The sequence below is a fragment of the Staurois parvus genome, unplaced genomic scaffold (assembly GCF_062004578.1).
Source record: "Staurois parvus isolate SC_StPar_1 unplaced genomic scaffold, SC_StPar_1.0 ptg000081l, whole genome shotgun sequence".
Taxonomy (NCBI): domain Eukaryota; kingdom Metazoa; phylum Chordata; class Amphibia; order Anura; family Ranidae; genus Staurois; species Staurois parvus.
The window spans coordinates 14,496,119-14,511,491 of record NW_028317877.1 but is presented as its reverse complement, the minus strand read 5'-3'; the positions used below and the strand labels follow the sequence as shown (position 1 = coordinate 14,511,491).

The window sequence follows — 15,373 nt, the reverse complement described above, 5'->3', positions numbered from 1 at the left end:
GATAGAGATGGGGCTCAGGTAAGTTTTTTTTTTTTTTGGGGGGGGGGGCTGCTGCACACAGAAGGTGTTTTACCATAATGCATGATGCTAAAAAACCTTGAGCCTTTACAGCAACTTTATTGAGAGCTCCTATGATACTTCATTCTGGGAAGGGGAAACAGGTGCATCTTGGGAGCTCATACTCCATCTTAAGACCTGAGAGAGTCAAGGAATCAGCCATAATTCTCTGCAGCACATAATGTGGACTAAAGCTTGCATTCCCTAAAGGCAGTATTGCTGGTGAACGTAGACTTTTTGCCATCTGTAGACTAGGTACTTCACTGTGGTTTTTTTTTCGTATATTTCATATATTGATTATATGTACTACTCATCTGTTTTTCCTAATAGTTTCACCCCACACTGTTTTGTTAATAGAGCTTCAAGATTACATTCAGTTTGGCTTGTTGCAGAATAGGAGGGTTTAGCTGCATGTCGAGTTGCACACAGGGAAACATGTAGCGAGGACAGAACATATTTAGTTGTGTTTTAAAAAATTTTTTACATTTTGTTCAGTAACTTCTTGGTTTCCATGTCTAGGCAAATGATGTCATACATCCCAAGAGTTTTCAGGAGGGGAGGAGGAGTTTTCTCAGCTAAGCACACCCTTCTCTTTGCATGCCTTAGCTAAGGGCAGAAGGATTCCAGGAAGTAAATGATGCATTACCCACTTGCCCTCCAGAGGATTTACCCCCCTTCCTGACCAGGCCATTTTTTGCGATATGGCGCTGCGTTACTTTAACTGACAGTTACACGGTCATACAATGCTGCACCCAAATGAAATTTACGTTCTTTTTTCCCACAAATAGAGCTTTCTTTTGGTAGTATTTGATTGTCTGTGCATTATTTTTTTTTTGCGTTACAAACAAAGAATACCGACAATTTTGAAAAAAAGCTATATTTTTGACTTTTTGCTATTAAACATGTCCAGTAAAAAAATTTAAAAAAATCTAATTTTGTCATAAATTTATGCCAAAATGTATTCTGTTACCTGTCTTTGCTACAAAAAAATCCCAATACGTGTAAATTAATTGCTTTACGTGAAAGTTATAGCTTCTACAAATGGTGGTGTATATATACTGGAATTTTTATTTTTTTTTTACTGGTAATGGCGGTGATCAGTGACTTATAGCAGGACTGCGGTGGGTATTCTGACACTGGGGGGGACCTTGGTGTCACTGACATCCCCAGTGACACCAAAATAATAATCAGTGCTAATAAAAAGCACTGACACTGTACTGATGGCACTGGGCAGGAAGGGGTTAACGTAGGGCGATCAAAGGGTTAACTGTGTGCTGTTTTACTATGTGGGCTGTGTGTGTTTCACTGCAAGCACACTGCTTTGTATGGCTCTGCTATGCAGGGCCATACAAAGCAGTGTGCAGGAGCTGACAGGGGGGAGGTCTGTATTGTTTCCATACAGGTCTCTCCCCTGTCAGAAATCCTCAGAGATCACCGGGTGCCGGTGGGGAATCACCGTCTGGGACCCGGTGATTGACAGCCGAGGCCGCAAACAGTGGCGTGGGTAGGGCACGCTTGCCCTCTACGTGGAGCTGCAAAATCACGTATATATACACATGATTTTGTGCAGCCATGCTGCCCTGTAGCAGTATTTCTGCTGTAGATTGGCACGAGAGCGGTTAATGATTTACTTAAGATGCCGCAGCCAGAAATGCTAGGAGGTGTTTTTCGAAGTGATTGCTCAGCAAAATAAAGCATGGAGACATGGATGGATGGGGGATTTTGCTTTGAATTTTAAAAATGAATTAAACAGCATTGTTTGTGCTGTTCAGGTGCAGTGTAGTCCCGCTTTAAATGTGGTAGCTGTATTTGTTTCATTTTTTTTTTTTTTTTTTTGTAATTTCTGTCATTTTCACTTGGTTATCCAGGCAGTAAAGCTGTCCATACACTAGTAGATTTTCGTACAAATATTCTTACAAAAATTATTTGCACATTCGAACAAATGATTGGACAAATGCCTTTCAAAAGTACTTTAACCCCTAGACACTGAGCGCACGCAAATATGTGGCCTCTCGGCATCTGAGCCTTGACTCCGAGCGTCCGCATATTTGCGTACCATTTTAAAACACATATGTGCTGAGAGCGCGTGTCCTGCGCAGAGCACATATGTCTGTGACTCACAGAAAGGTCTAGATCTCCTCTTGCGATCGGGACCTTTTCTAATCATGTGACCGCCATGACAGCGAATCACGGCGGTCACATGACCCTAAAACCCCGCCTTCTGAAACTCTTAAAGGGCCGGGAGGCGCCAGCGCAAAGGGGTTAAATTTAATTTTGGAACAAATTTCATTTCCTGAGCAAAAACCACATACCCTGTTAGAAATTCGCTAATTAAAAAAATATTTCTATCCTGCTCCTTTGAATTTTCTCATCACTGTGGTCAAATACAAACTTTGAATTGATCCCACTACCCATTAGAACGAATGTTCAACATTTTCAGTAGAATTCTACTAGTGTATGGCCAGTTTTAGTCGGTTAGCAGGGCTGATCAAATGTTCATGTTGAACTGTATTATCTGCCAAGATATTTATTTTATGGTTTTACGCCACTCACTAATCTACAAACCAAGACAACAAATAAAATACTGTGGTTATGGTTTACCTATGCAGCCACTACCTCTACATATAATATAGGTAATGGTGTATTTAGGTTTTGTGCTGCCCTAGGCAACATAAAAATGGCCCCCCCGTAGAGAGAGCCTGACATTGACCAACAACACCCCTGCCTTCCACCCGAGAGAGCCTTGAGAGAAAGACACTCACCTTCGCAGCTCCAGACATCCCCAGGAACTGGAGTCGGGCTGTGCATACACCGTCATGAAACCCACAGCCTCTCTCGGATCCCACCCCCAGGTCCCAATGCCATGTGTGTCCCTTCTTCCATCCCCCCTAAAAAATACCGCCCTAGGCAAATGCCTTGTTTGCCTTTTGGTAAATACACCCCTGAATATAGGCATTACCTGTGCCCAATGTTCAGTTATACAGTATCTCTTCATATAAAATAGAGATATTCATAAGTCTCCATAGTAACCCTAATATTTGGTAGGGATGCTCCCCCGCTTTTGGATAGTCATCATTAGTACGTCTTTTTGTCATGCTTAAACTAATCATTCAGCGACAGCAGCTGTATGCATGGCTTTGCTCTTAGAACTCGAACATTGTATTGGAACATTTAAACAATATACAGAGGTTGTATTTATGAGCTGCTAGCAGAGATCAGGCACCTAATCTTGCAAAATGAAAAATATTCAGCTATTTATGTGAACTAGGGTATGGTCTACTTTTAAAAAGAAGCACACTGATTCTTTACCATAATGACTGAACCTTGTACATCCACAGCCAATGCCATTTTCAAGTACCAAACAAATTAGTGCATGTTGGATACTCTGCTAAAATGCTGTCAGATTAACCACTTGCCCTCCAGAGGGTTTACCTCCCTTCCTGACCAGGCCATTTTTGCGTTACGGCGCTGCGTTACTTTCACTGAAAATTGTGCGGTCATGCAACGCTGCACCCAAATTAAATTTACATCCTTTTTTCCCACGAATTGAGCTGTCTTTCGGTGGTATTTGATCTCCTGTGCAATTTTATTTTTTGCACTGTTAAAAAAAAAAGACCGACAATTTTGATCAAAAAACTATATTTTTGACTTTTCGATATTAAACATGTCCAGTAAAAAAAAGTAAAAAATCAAATTTCATCATAAATTTAGTCCAAAATGTATTCTGCTACATATCTTTTGCTAAAAAATAAATCTTAATACATGTAAATTAATTGCTTTGCATGAAAGTTATAGCGTTTATAAATGTCGGTTTTTATACTGGGATTTTTTATTTATTTTTACTAGTAATGGCAGCGATCAGTGACTTATAGTGGTAATGCGGCGGGCATTCTGACACTGGGGAGAACAGACTTGGTGTCACTGACATCCCCAGTGACACCAGTACAGTGATCAGTGCTAAAAAAAAAAAAGCATTGACACTGTACTAATGGCACTGGGCAGGAAGGGGTTAACATTTGGGGCGATCAAATAGTTAGCTCTGTGCTGTTTTACGATAAGATGTGTCCGTGTGCATCACTGTGCACAGCCATCCAAAGCAGTGTGCAGGAGCTGACAGAGAACTGTTTTGTTTACAAACAGTTCTCCCCGTCGAAGATGCTTGGCAATTACCGAGTGCCGGCGAGTACTCACCAGCCGAGACCCGGTTATTGACAGCTGTGGCCGCGAACGGCGTCATGGGTTTCCCCTTACCTGGAAATGCAAAATCATGTATATATATGTGATTTTGCGCACCCGTGCCACCCTGTAGCAGAATTTCTCCAAAAGGGCGGTCAGGAAGCGGTTAAAGAGTGGTGTATATGGGCATCAGTACATTAGGCAAGTATTTATTAGACAATCAGAAATGCTTTAGGGACCACAAAGCTTGGTAACATTCATGTGTGTGGTGTGGTTCCTTTCATTCTTAATGGAAGCCCACTGCGCCTTGCCAACACATTTGTATGTCTGCACACAGCAAGGCAGGTTTGGAAAAATGCTGTCAAAAAGTAAATTGTTTTATCACTTCTGTTGCCTCCGCTAAGTACTAGGCGAACATTACGTGTAAAGCACTGGTAACACACTAAACCAGTGGTCTCCAAGCTGCGCCCCGTGGGCTAAATGTGGGCCTTTGCTTGCCTTTATCCGGTTTTTGGGGCTCTATTCCTCCCACTGACACCAACAAGGAGGCAGCATTTGTTCCACTGACACCAACAGTGGGAAACCATTCCTCTCACTGACACCAATAGGGCATTTTTTTCTTGCACTGACACCAATGATGGGGGCACTATTTCCCCAACTAATACCAATGATGGCACACTATTCCTCCTGCTGGCTTTAGGCACTGTCTTTTCTTTTGCTCCTGCTGACACTGGGGCATTTTTTACTCCCACTGGCCACTCCGGCCCCCCTAAAGTTTGAAGGCTAATAAGCTAGTGCTTTGTTTAGAAAGATTGAAGGCCTCTGTTCTAAACTTTAAAGCTGGCATAAGACCCTGTCTGTGACAATTATTATTAATATTATACAGGATTTATATAGCATCAACAGTTTTGAGCAGTGCTTTAACCCCTTGACGCCGACATCACACAAATATGCAGCCTCACAGAACTGTTTTTTTTCCATGGGGCTGCATATTTGCGTACCTGCCGTACAGCCCGCTCCCAGCACAAAGACCGGGGTGTCACTAAGAGCCCTAGGTCCCATTCTAAGGATCGGGACCTGGGACTCCCGATTCCGGGTCACATGATCACTGTGATAGTCTCTGATTGGCTCACAGTGATCAGTCACTGTACAGCCGGCCCCCTTGTTTGTTTTTTTTTCTCTCTATAAATGGAGGAGAGAGATACATTGTATCTCTCTAACTCCTGGCATAAAGGGAAAAAAATGTTTGTAAAAAAAAAAGATAAATAGATGCATATTAAAAAATAAAATAAAAAATAAAGAAAATACCTAGATCAAGGTTTGATCTAGTTCAGTGCCAGGTTAAGTGTTTGGGTCAAAGGTCAAAAGGTCAGGATTTTTTATTTTTTTTTAAATTGGTATTAGTGTCAGTGTTGTTTATGTAAACAAAAAACAAAATGCGCACTATTGTTTCTGGGCTGTACTATGGGTACAAACAACAAATGGCATACATATATATGGTATCGCTGTGATCGTCAAGAGCTGGAAAATTTATTTTGGGTTGTTCTTTGGTGGTCGGTTATGGTAGTAACAAGAATCACACTGCTAAATTAAAAAAAATTTTTTTTTTTTTTTTACTATTTTGGGCCAGTTTTCCTTTGATAATAAAAAAGAATCAGGAGATATCTATTACCATTTACCACCAAATGAAAGCTCAATTTGTCCTGAAACAAATGCGGTATAATCCACCTGGATGTACAAAGTAGTTGTGGTGATATGGACGGTTTTACTAACATGTCAACATTGCAAGATTGTGCTTGGGCATTAAGATTTTTTACCTTTAGGAGTGAAGGGGTTAAAATATAACAGGAGACAGTACAGTTACAATACAATTTAATACAAGAAGGACCAAAGGGCCCTGCTCATGAGTGTTTTCAGTCTAATTTTCATGTCCATTAAAGAGACCCTGTCCCTATGTTAAGAATGAGCAATATCTGCTGGTCACGAAAATGCAGCCTAGCATGGCCAATAGACTTTTCTCTTATAATTTATCACATGTAGGTGGCTACTGAACTCCAAACTTGCACGTTTGCTGTCTGGTTGTTGCCCGTATATTGTAACAAGTGACAGTATGTTGCCTGAGTATTTTATACAATTGCCATTTGCTAATCTAGAAGACCATATTAGTATAATCTAAAGTCCACTATACTCTATACTCCACTTTCTTGGAAAAAATCTTGCAAATGAAAAAATAATAATATACCATATACAGTTGCAACACAAAATGTATTGTAACTTATTGTTATTAAAAATTAGATTTCTTTTTCAATCTGCAGCACTGTCATTTTCTGTAAAATTCAGTGCAATATGACCATCTGGAGGTGTTCCATACACGCTGCCAGAAATATAATTTCCTGCTTGTGTGATTGGCTCACTGATTTTTCCATAAGTCTGCACTAAGATACAAATCAGATTTTAGGCATCCTCTGCAACAAGAAATTCAGTTTTGATGACATACTCCAAAGGTTAATCACTTCTAAAGGGATGCAGACCCTGCAACTTTCCTAATTAGAACCCTGCAAGCGACAGCATAAGCTGATCAAAAATGAAAAAGTCATTCCCATTCAAAATCAGTCCTGCACAAGACATGATCTAACAAAGAGCTATTCCTTCAGAGCAGAGAAAACTGCAACAAGGATTATTTTAAATCTTTTTAATGTACATTGATCACCCAGTGGAGATTTCTTTTTCTTTTTTCTCTCAACAAAAGTGGAGTTACTGTTTAAACTCCTGTAGGCCTGCCACAATCAAACGGTGTGCCACTATTAAACCTTTTTAATATTTTTTTTTTTATATACGTTAACATAAGAAAATGTTCACTATCTCTGATTCCCTATTTGGGCATTATTAGTATTCATTTAATTTTACAATTCTTACTGGAAATAATTTTTATATTTAGAGTGGTTTTTAAAATAATTCACCTTGGGTATCAAATATGCTACGTAAGCCACTTCCAATTGCAGATATGAAAGCGGAGTTCCACTCACACTGTAAAAAAATAAAAGTCAGCAGCTACAAAAACTGTGGCTGCTGACTTTTAAAAAACAGCCACTCACCTGTCCCACCGCCGCACCCCATTTCACCAGGCGCCGGCACCCCATTTCACCAAGTGTGGGCACCTGGCTGTGACAGCTTGCGGCTTCACAGCCAGGTGCCCACTGCGCATGCGTGAGTAGTGCTACGCTTCCTGAATGGCCCCGTCGTCTTCTGGGACCTGTCACGTGTCCCACAAGACTATGGGGAGGGAGGGTAGGAGGACAACTTCTGCAGCGGAAGTGGGAGCGGGTACTTGTCAATTTCGGGTACCAGCTCCCCCCCCCCCCCCCCGCTCCCCAAAGGTGCTAGTCCTTAATGGGGAGCAAGGGTCCAATCTTTAAAGCAGACCTTCCCTTTTTGGATGTAACTCCGCCGCTTCAAACTCTGCAGTGTTTTGTGCATTCATTACATCTGCTTAGAACACTACATGGCTAAGATGTAGACCGCTTCTGGACCGCTCACTGTAGCTTTACTGCTATAGTGCGGTCCCTCTGCATTCTGCATTGGATCACGTGTATATATACGGGAATAAGGGGTATGTATTTATTTATTGCAGGTACTTATATAGCGCCGTCAATTTTCACATCAGTCCCTAACCCTCAAGGGGTGTACAATCTAAGGTCCCAAACTTACATTCATTCATACACCTATTAGGGCAATTTAGACAGGATCCAATTAACCTATCAGCATGTCTTTAGAGTGTGGGAGGAAACCGGAGTACCCGGACGAAACCCACGCAGGCACAGGGAGAACATGCAAACTCCAGGCAGGTGGTGCCGTGGCTGGGATTCGAACTAACGATCCTAGTACTGCCAAGCGGAAGTGCTAACCATTTAGCCACTGGGCTGTCCTGTATGTGCACACTGTCCTGGCTATGCTGTCATTCGCTACGGCACAAGCCGATCAGCGGGTCCCGGACAGTTATTTACGTTCAGGACCCGCTGATTGGCTGAGCAAATGACAAAAGAGAGCCCTGTGTTGGTAAACAACACTAGGCTCCCTACAGAGTGCAGCGATGTGGCTGTTTTTTTTTCTCCCTGCAAAGCTACAACCAGTAAACATTGTTAGGCACACAGGTACCCCTTTCATTGCCCCTAGATGTTACTTCTTCACAGCCAGTGTCATTAGTACAGTGACAGTGTATATTATTAGCACTGATCACTGCATTAGTGTCATTGGTGATGTCAGTGTCAGTTAGTTCCTATAAAGTGTAAGTGTGTCAGATTTCCTGCCGCAATATCACAGTCCCACTTTAAGTCTCTGATCACTGCCATTACTAGTATAAAATATATATATATATATAAATTCAAGCTTATATACCATAGTTTGTAAATGCTAGAACTTTCACGCCAAACAATATACACTGATTGGGATTTTTTTTTTTCTATCAAAGACCTGTAGAATACATTTTTGCCTATATTTATGAAGACGTTTTCTTTTCTTTTTTTATTATGTTTTATAGCAGAAAGTAAAAGTATTTTTTAATTTATATAATAAAATGTAAAAAAAAACGTGGTGATCAAATACCACTAAAAGAAAGCTCTGAAAAAAAATGATATAAATTTCATTTGGGTACAGCGTTGCATGACTGCACCATTGCCAGATAAAGTAACAAAGTGCCGAATAGCAGAAAATAAATACCCTGGTCATGAAAGGGGTAAAATCTCCTGGAGCTTAAGTAGTTAAAGGGTCCCTGTCACCAGATCAGTCCTTTCAACAACAATCTTCCTATAAGATCACATGTGCATTTAATGTGTTTTAGGTATGTTATTTGTAAAAGCAATGAGACTACTACTGCTGTGACTGCAGTGTTGAATGTGATGTTAGCAGCCTCAGCAAACTCAGAGCTATCAGTCAACTGAAGCTCTATATACTGTAGTGTTCCCTTTGCCACTACCCTGGCTGCTACATAAAAGGTTATGTAGGGAGGTGAAAGGTGGAGGGGGTAAGCCAGCACAGACCGAAATTAGAAGACACTTCCAGAAGAGAAAGGGGCTATGAAGAAAGGGGGGTTATCAAGGGAATTTACTCTTCAGAACCAATCATACTTGCTAGCATATTGAAGATGAAAAAAAAATTATAGAAAGAGAAAGTTTTTGAAATGTGTGATTTTCTCTGCTTTTCTCTGCAGTTTTTGTCCTTTTTTGATAGTTGATTAGACTTTTGTGATAGTTGATTAGGCCAAGGTAACACGGTAAAAGCCAGTGTCTGTGTAATTTCTAGACACCACCAGATGTCCTCTTCGTTCCTTCCTATAAGTACCAGTGTAGGGCCTTCTCAGGGTTGGTCCCCGAGTTGCTTAACAAAGTTCCCCATCATTCATTGGTGTTGCTGCTAAGTTATAAAAGGCCAAGTTGTTGGAGCCACTTCCATGATCAGACAGCAGACAGGATAACGTGTCTGCCCATGGTGTTTCTGTTTTTAATCTCCTCCCTGGGGGGACGCTTGGACTTTGGAGAGGGTGAGGGAACTTTACTGTAGTATGTATAAAGCGTGTGCATTATAGCCCAACTGTGGGAATTTTTTAAATTATCCCCACTGCAAGAATTAACTGCTTGTTTAGTCTAGGGGAGTTGAGAAGCACTTTAACTTACCTGATCCTCTGCTCCCTGATCCTCCCCACCCTCTGCTCCGGCCGATCTCACTCACCTGCGCTTTGGCGGTTGGCTGTCCCTTGGCATCATCATGTCCAGCGCAGGGTTATGGACCCTGCATTGGCCCTGATGACATCAGGACCTTAGACCGCTGGAGCAGGAGAGAGAAGATGCAGGGAACGGTCTAGCAGCACAGAGGAGCCAGGGATCAGGTAATTTAATCTGTTTTAACAAGCCTGATTACAGTTTATTAGTGGACTAGATGTTTGTAACATTCATCTTATGTTTGTAATCTTCACCAACTGTGGGGTTGATTTACTAAAGCTAGAGAGTGCAAAATCTGGTGCAGCTCTGCATAGAAACCAATCAACTTCTAGGTTTCATTGTCAAAGGTTAATTGAACAAGCTGAAGTTAGAAGCTGTATCAGATTTTGCACTCTCCAGTTTTAGTAAGGCCTCTTTCACACTGGCGTTCCGTATGTCCGTTTTTAATCTGTCTTTTTACGGTTGAAAAATGGACCCCCTTGTATTTCTATGGACTTGGATGAACGGATGAATGGATGAACTTTAATGTCTGCATCCGTCAACATCCATTTTTTTTAATGGAAGAAAACCATATTTTTCTTCCACACAAAAAAGGAACGGACGAAAAACGGATGTCAACGGATGTAAATGAATGTAAACGGACCAAAAATGGATCTAAACGGATGAAAAAACGGATGTAAATTCATCCGTTTTTTTCTGTGAAAAAACGTGACTGAACTGAAGATAAAAACAGAACGCCCGTGTGAAAGGACCCTAAATCAACCCCTATGTGCCTTCAGTCATGTCTGTGATGTAACAGATGTATTTGATGCTCAAATAAGTTGCCTTAATGAAAGATTGCTTTTCATTGCACAAGCAGACTGGCCTAGACTGTCAATATTTATAATAAGTTTATAATAAAGTTAATCTTGAATATGGATCTGTACACCGGGACAAAGGGACTTGTGCCAGCTAGAGAGGGAGAGCTGAATAGTGGGTCTGTATCCCAATGAGGCCAAGCTGGGTCTTGCTTATAGTTGCCACGGGGGTATATTTTTATGTGTTCCGCCCCATGTCAGAAGCAAGAACTCTACGGAGCCCAGTGCAAACGGATTACAGTGGCACCGCATTGACTGCCCTGAGTGGAAGTTAAAGAGTTAAAGTAGCAAGGTCTTGCTATGTTACATAGTTACGTAGTTAGTTTTGCTGAAAAAAAGACAAAAGTCCATCCAGTTCAACCATAAAAAAAAAAAAGTTATAATCCTATACCCACAGTTGATCCAGAGGAAGGCACAAAACCCAGCAAAGCATGATCCAATTTGCTCCAGCTGGGAAAAAAAATTCCTTCCTGATCCCCCGAGAGGTAATCGGATATTCCCTGGATCAACTTTACTTATAAATGTTAGTATCCAGTTATATTCTGTGTATCCAAGAAAGAATCCAGGCCTTTTTTGAATCAATCCGCTGAGCTGGCCAGAACCAACTCATGAGAGAGTCTGTTCTACATTTTCACAGCTCTCACTGTGAAGAAACCTTTCCATGTCTGGAGATTACATTTCTTTTCCTCCAGACGTAAAGAGTGACCCCTTGTCCTCTCTGATGACCTCAGGGTGAATAGCTCTACACCGAGTTCACTATATGAACCACTGATGTATTTATACATGTTGCTCATATCCCCCCTTAATCTCCTCTTTTCAAGAGAGAATACATTTCGTTCCTCTAATCCTTCCTCATAGCTGAGCTCCTCCATGCCTCGTATCCTTTTGGTTGCCCTTCTCTGTACTTTATCCAGCTCCCCAATGTGCTTTTTGTGAATTGGTGCCCAAAACTGAACTGCATTTTCCAGATGAGGTCTTACTAATGATTTGTACAGGGGTAAGATGATATATCTCTCTGGAGTCTATACCTCTTTTCATACAATGTTATACTAACTGTTTGAAAAGAAAATGCAAAAAAGCCACTGATTTGTTTAATAAGTGGGCTGAGCAGCAAGGAAAGGATGTTTTATCACCATCAGCACACAGCACAGTACAGCACACGTTCTGGCCCTGACCCATGAAGGGTCAGAGACTTTAATGGGAAATAAAAAATTAAAAACCTTTGAAAGCATTATAGATAATTATGGGAATTTTAAATTGGACATGCTTATTATTTCTGTAAAAGGATTGAAAAGAGGAGCTTTAATGTTTAATGTACCGTCTATAATAGAGGAGTGAATTGATCTCTTTGGTCTCGTTTTATTTCATTACTGTCCAATCAGAAATAAATTATATTCTATTTTAAACCCTCCTTTTGAGCAAAACACAACTAAGTGAGAAATATGGTGATAACTTCAGCAGAAGATTTAAACATTTACATGGTACAAACTTAAAAAACCTGTGTCTTTACTGTTGTGTGAAAGTAAAGCATGTTGGCTGAAGCAAAGTCTTGCAAGTCAGGTTGGAACTGCAAAAGCACATAAAAATGTATAGCTGTCCTCTGGCTGATTTTGTTATTGAAATTACAAAAATACCTTATAATTTAAATATACTATATATAGTAAATACTGTATATGCCATCTACAGTATGTATACATTAAAGTATTTACAGTTCTGGACAAGCAGCAAAAGCACTTTAAAGCATCATTCACCTCTGTAGATATAGGCATTGTTGAGAAATTAATTTTTTCTAGGCATTGAAATCTTTTCTATGAGAGCAGAGTCTTGCCAGCCTGCATGCTTTCTATTGTAAACATTCATCAGGTGTTTCCTTCCCCCTTTTTTCTTCTTCCCCCCTCTCAATTATTCTTCCTCTATTTCCTGCTTCCCCAAAACCCTTCCCTTAAGCCATTTTCCCTCCTCTCTTCTCTCTCTCGCTTTCTGCTTTTTTTCTTCTTTTTATTTTCCTCCATATTTCTCCATTTTGTATTTAATTGAATCTATGGACATCACAGCTAGTTCTCTTATCTCTTAGTGATAGGGCACACCATTAGTCATTCAGTAATAAAGGAAAAAAAAAGTAATTAATACAATTTTCATTCTGTCATTGCTGGGTCATGTGAAATTTTTTTCTCCTATCATTACAGCACGGATCAGGGTCTCGAAGCTGGTCATATATCATGGTGATTTTGCTTCAGCCTTTTTAGGCCCTCCTCCCTAGAACATTTAAAGTGGAGTGGAGCTGTCAGTCAAGCATCTGATCCACCCCAAAGGCAGCAAGGCCAATGAAGGGAGGTGGGGCTCCAGAAATGTGTCAGCCTTATTTGCTATTAGTTTTTGACAGCCATTGTGTTTGATTCTGGTGGTGGTCCAGTCCTTCCTATTGATGTGGTTTTTTTGATCATTTCAATATGCATGCTTATATTTTATGTTTGTGAATATTATTCCCATTTTAGTTTATTAAAGTAGCTACACACTTCTAAAGGCCAGTGCACTCTGTGGTTTCTTTTATTTGTGCACATTACTAGATTTCCCTATCCTTCACATGAGCTATCTACCAAGGTGTGGGAATATAGAAGACGTCTGTATTCATGTCTGTGAGGCATGCCAGCTTACATTTCTCGCTTGTGAAGTGCCAGGGATTTTAATGGCACAGGAAGCAATTCCTGGGGGGTATCATAGATCCTTGAGTGGCAGCTCCCCTCTGCTTTGCATGGCCTGGGCAGGAGGACCTGAAAATGCTCTTAGCCCTGACCTGAACCATGCTGATGTAGGCATAGGGCAGGGGTATTGAATTAAAATTCATCAAGGTCTGGGCAGTAAAATTTGCATGCATCAGAGGTCCAAATCTCACATCAGTGTCCTCAATTCCCACTGCACATCAGAGTCCCCTCCTCATTCACAGGAAGAACCCTCTTGATGAGTGTCCTCAGCTCCCCCTTTACATCACCCCCTCCACCCCTTTCACAGTAGGGTTCTCACACTTCCTTGACATCAACCCCCCCAACAGTACTGTCCTCGGCCCCCTTCACTGAAGACTACTCTGCCCCTTTTTAAATCTTCCCCCCACATTACTGTCCCCAAACCCTCCCCCATGTTACCGTCCTCAGCCCCCACATTACTGTCCTCAGCCCCCCCCCCCAAATTACTGTCCTCAGCCCCCACATTACTGTCCTCAGCGCCTCCCACTTTAATCTCCACAGCTCCCACATACCACAGACCTTATCCCCCCACATTACTGTCCTCAGTTCCCCCTTCACACCAATGTCCTTAGCCCTTTTAAGATGACCGTGAGACATCTTGGGGGGGGAAAAAAGGCTCTTAAATGGCAGAACTGCATGGGTCCAGATGGGACAGTGACTCGGTCTGCATCCGGACCCCAGACGATATTTAGTGATGCCTGGCATGGGGGATTTCCTCCAGAGTAAGCCATAGGTATACATAGTTTCCCTAGCAGAAGAAGAGGTGCTTACACGACTGCCAGGGTCAACAGGTAATTCAATTATTTATTAGAAAAGATATTATAACTAAACAAAGGGCAGATAGATACTATACTAGTCGGAGATTGACACTTTAATGAATGCAAAAAATATAATGAGATAAGAAAAACTACTGTTTGACTCTGCTAGCGATTTCTAGTTGTAGGTTTCTCTGTCTCACTCCCCATGATATAGAGTTTGAAATAAGAACTTTTTGTGCTGCCTTGTAGCAAAAAATCTGAACGTCATTGAAAGATTGCAGATGGGGAATGGAAGCTTGAAGCTGTTTTCTTCAGAAAATACAGAAAATAAAATACTTTGCTAAATTACTTGACTGAACCCTTATTTATCAAACTTGGGGATGGAGTGTTTTCCAGATATTTTGTTGCTTAGAGCAACAAAACAGATTTTAACTTTTCCACTTCCTCTGAAAAAAAAAAAATATATACTTGGTTGCTATGATAACACAGGCCAACACACATTTTGGTGCTTCGAATGTTAGACCTGTTCCTGGGTATATTTGACCTGGTGATTCCAAAAATGGCACCAGCTTTTTCCCTATCAGCTCTATTTTTTCTTTAATTCTTTATTTTCTAAACTCCAAAAAGGCACCGTCAACTATCACGTACTTGGCTTGATAACCACATACAGTTTCATCAACTCTCTTTAAGAAAATGTCTACAAAAGTGCCTATGATTTTGCATAGGGCTACATCCAAATAACAGAAGGCAGGAAAAAAAAAGAAACTGTATATTTTATATTCATGTAACTGCAAGTCACCGCTGCTCTACCTCACAGTTTCCCATTTTTGAGGAGAGGAGGGGGATGAAATACCTACTGGTCAATAGGGATCACTTTTGTAAGATCTAAATAGGACTAAGGGGTTAAGGGGGGGTAGGTGTATAAAAAAATATAAGGGGGGGGGGGAAGGTGTATAAAAAAAAATATAACACCCCCCCCCCCCAGATATAACAAATAAGCTTTCATGTTTGGAGAGAGGGAGAGCGGGAGGGTGGGACATTGAGGGAGGAAGTGAAGGGGGTGAGGTATG

At 41.0% G+C, this 15,373-nt stretch overlaps 1 protein-coding gene across 3 annotated transcripts in view; it reads left to right on the top strand.

Moving 5' to 3' along the window:
- The window catches only part of DTD1 (D-aminoacyl-tRNA deacylase 1), a 180,205-nt gene that overhangs the window by 104,638 nt on the left and 60,194 nt on the right, over positions 1-15,373 (top strand). The window contains exon 5 of one of the 3 annotated variants that reach the window (XM_089669799.1): positions 12,991-13,265. The exons of the other annotated variants lie outside the window; for them this stretch is intronic. Coding sequence (XP_089525925.1) covers positions 12,991-13,050 — 60 coding nt within the window. The 3' untranslated portion in view covers positions 13,051-13,265. Of the gene's footprint in view, positions 1-12,990; positions 13,266-15,373 lie in introns of those variants that run through there. 3 annotated transcript variants of the gene reach the window in all.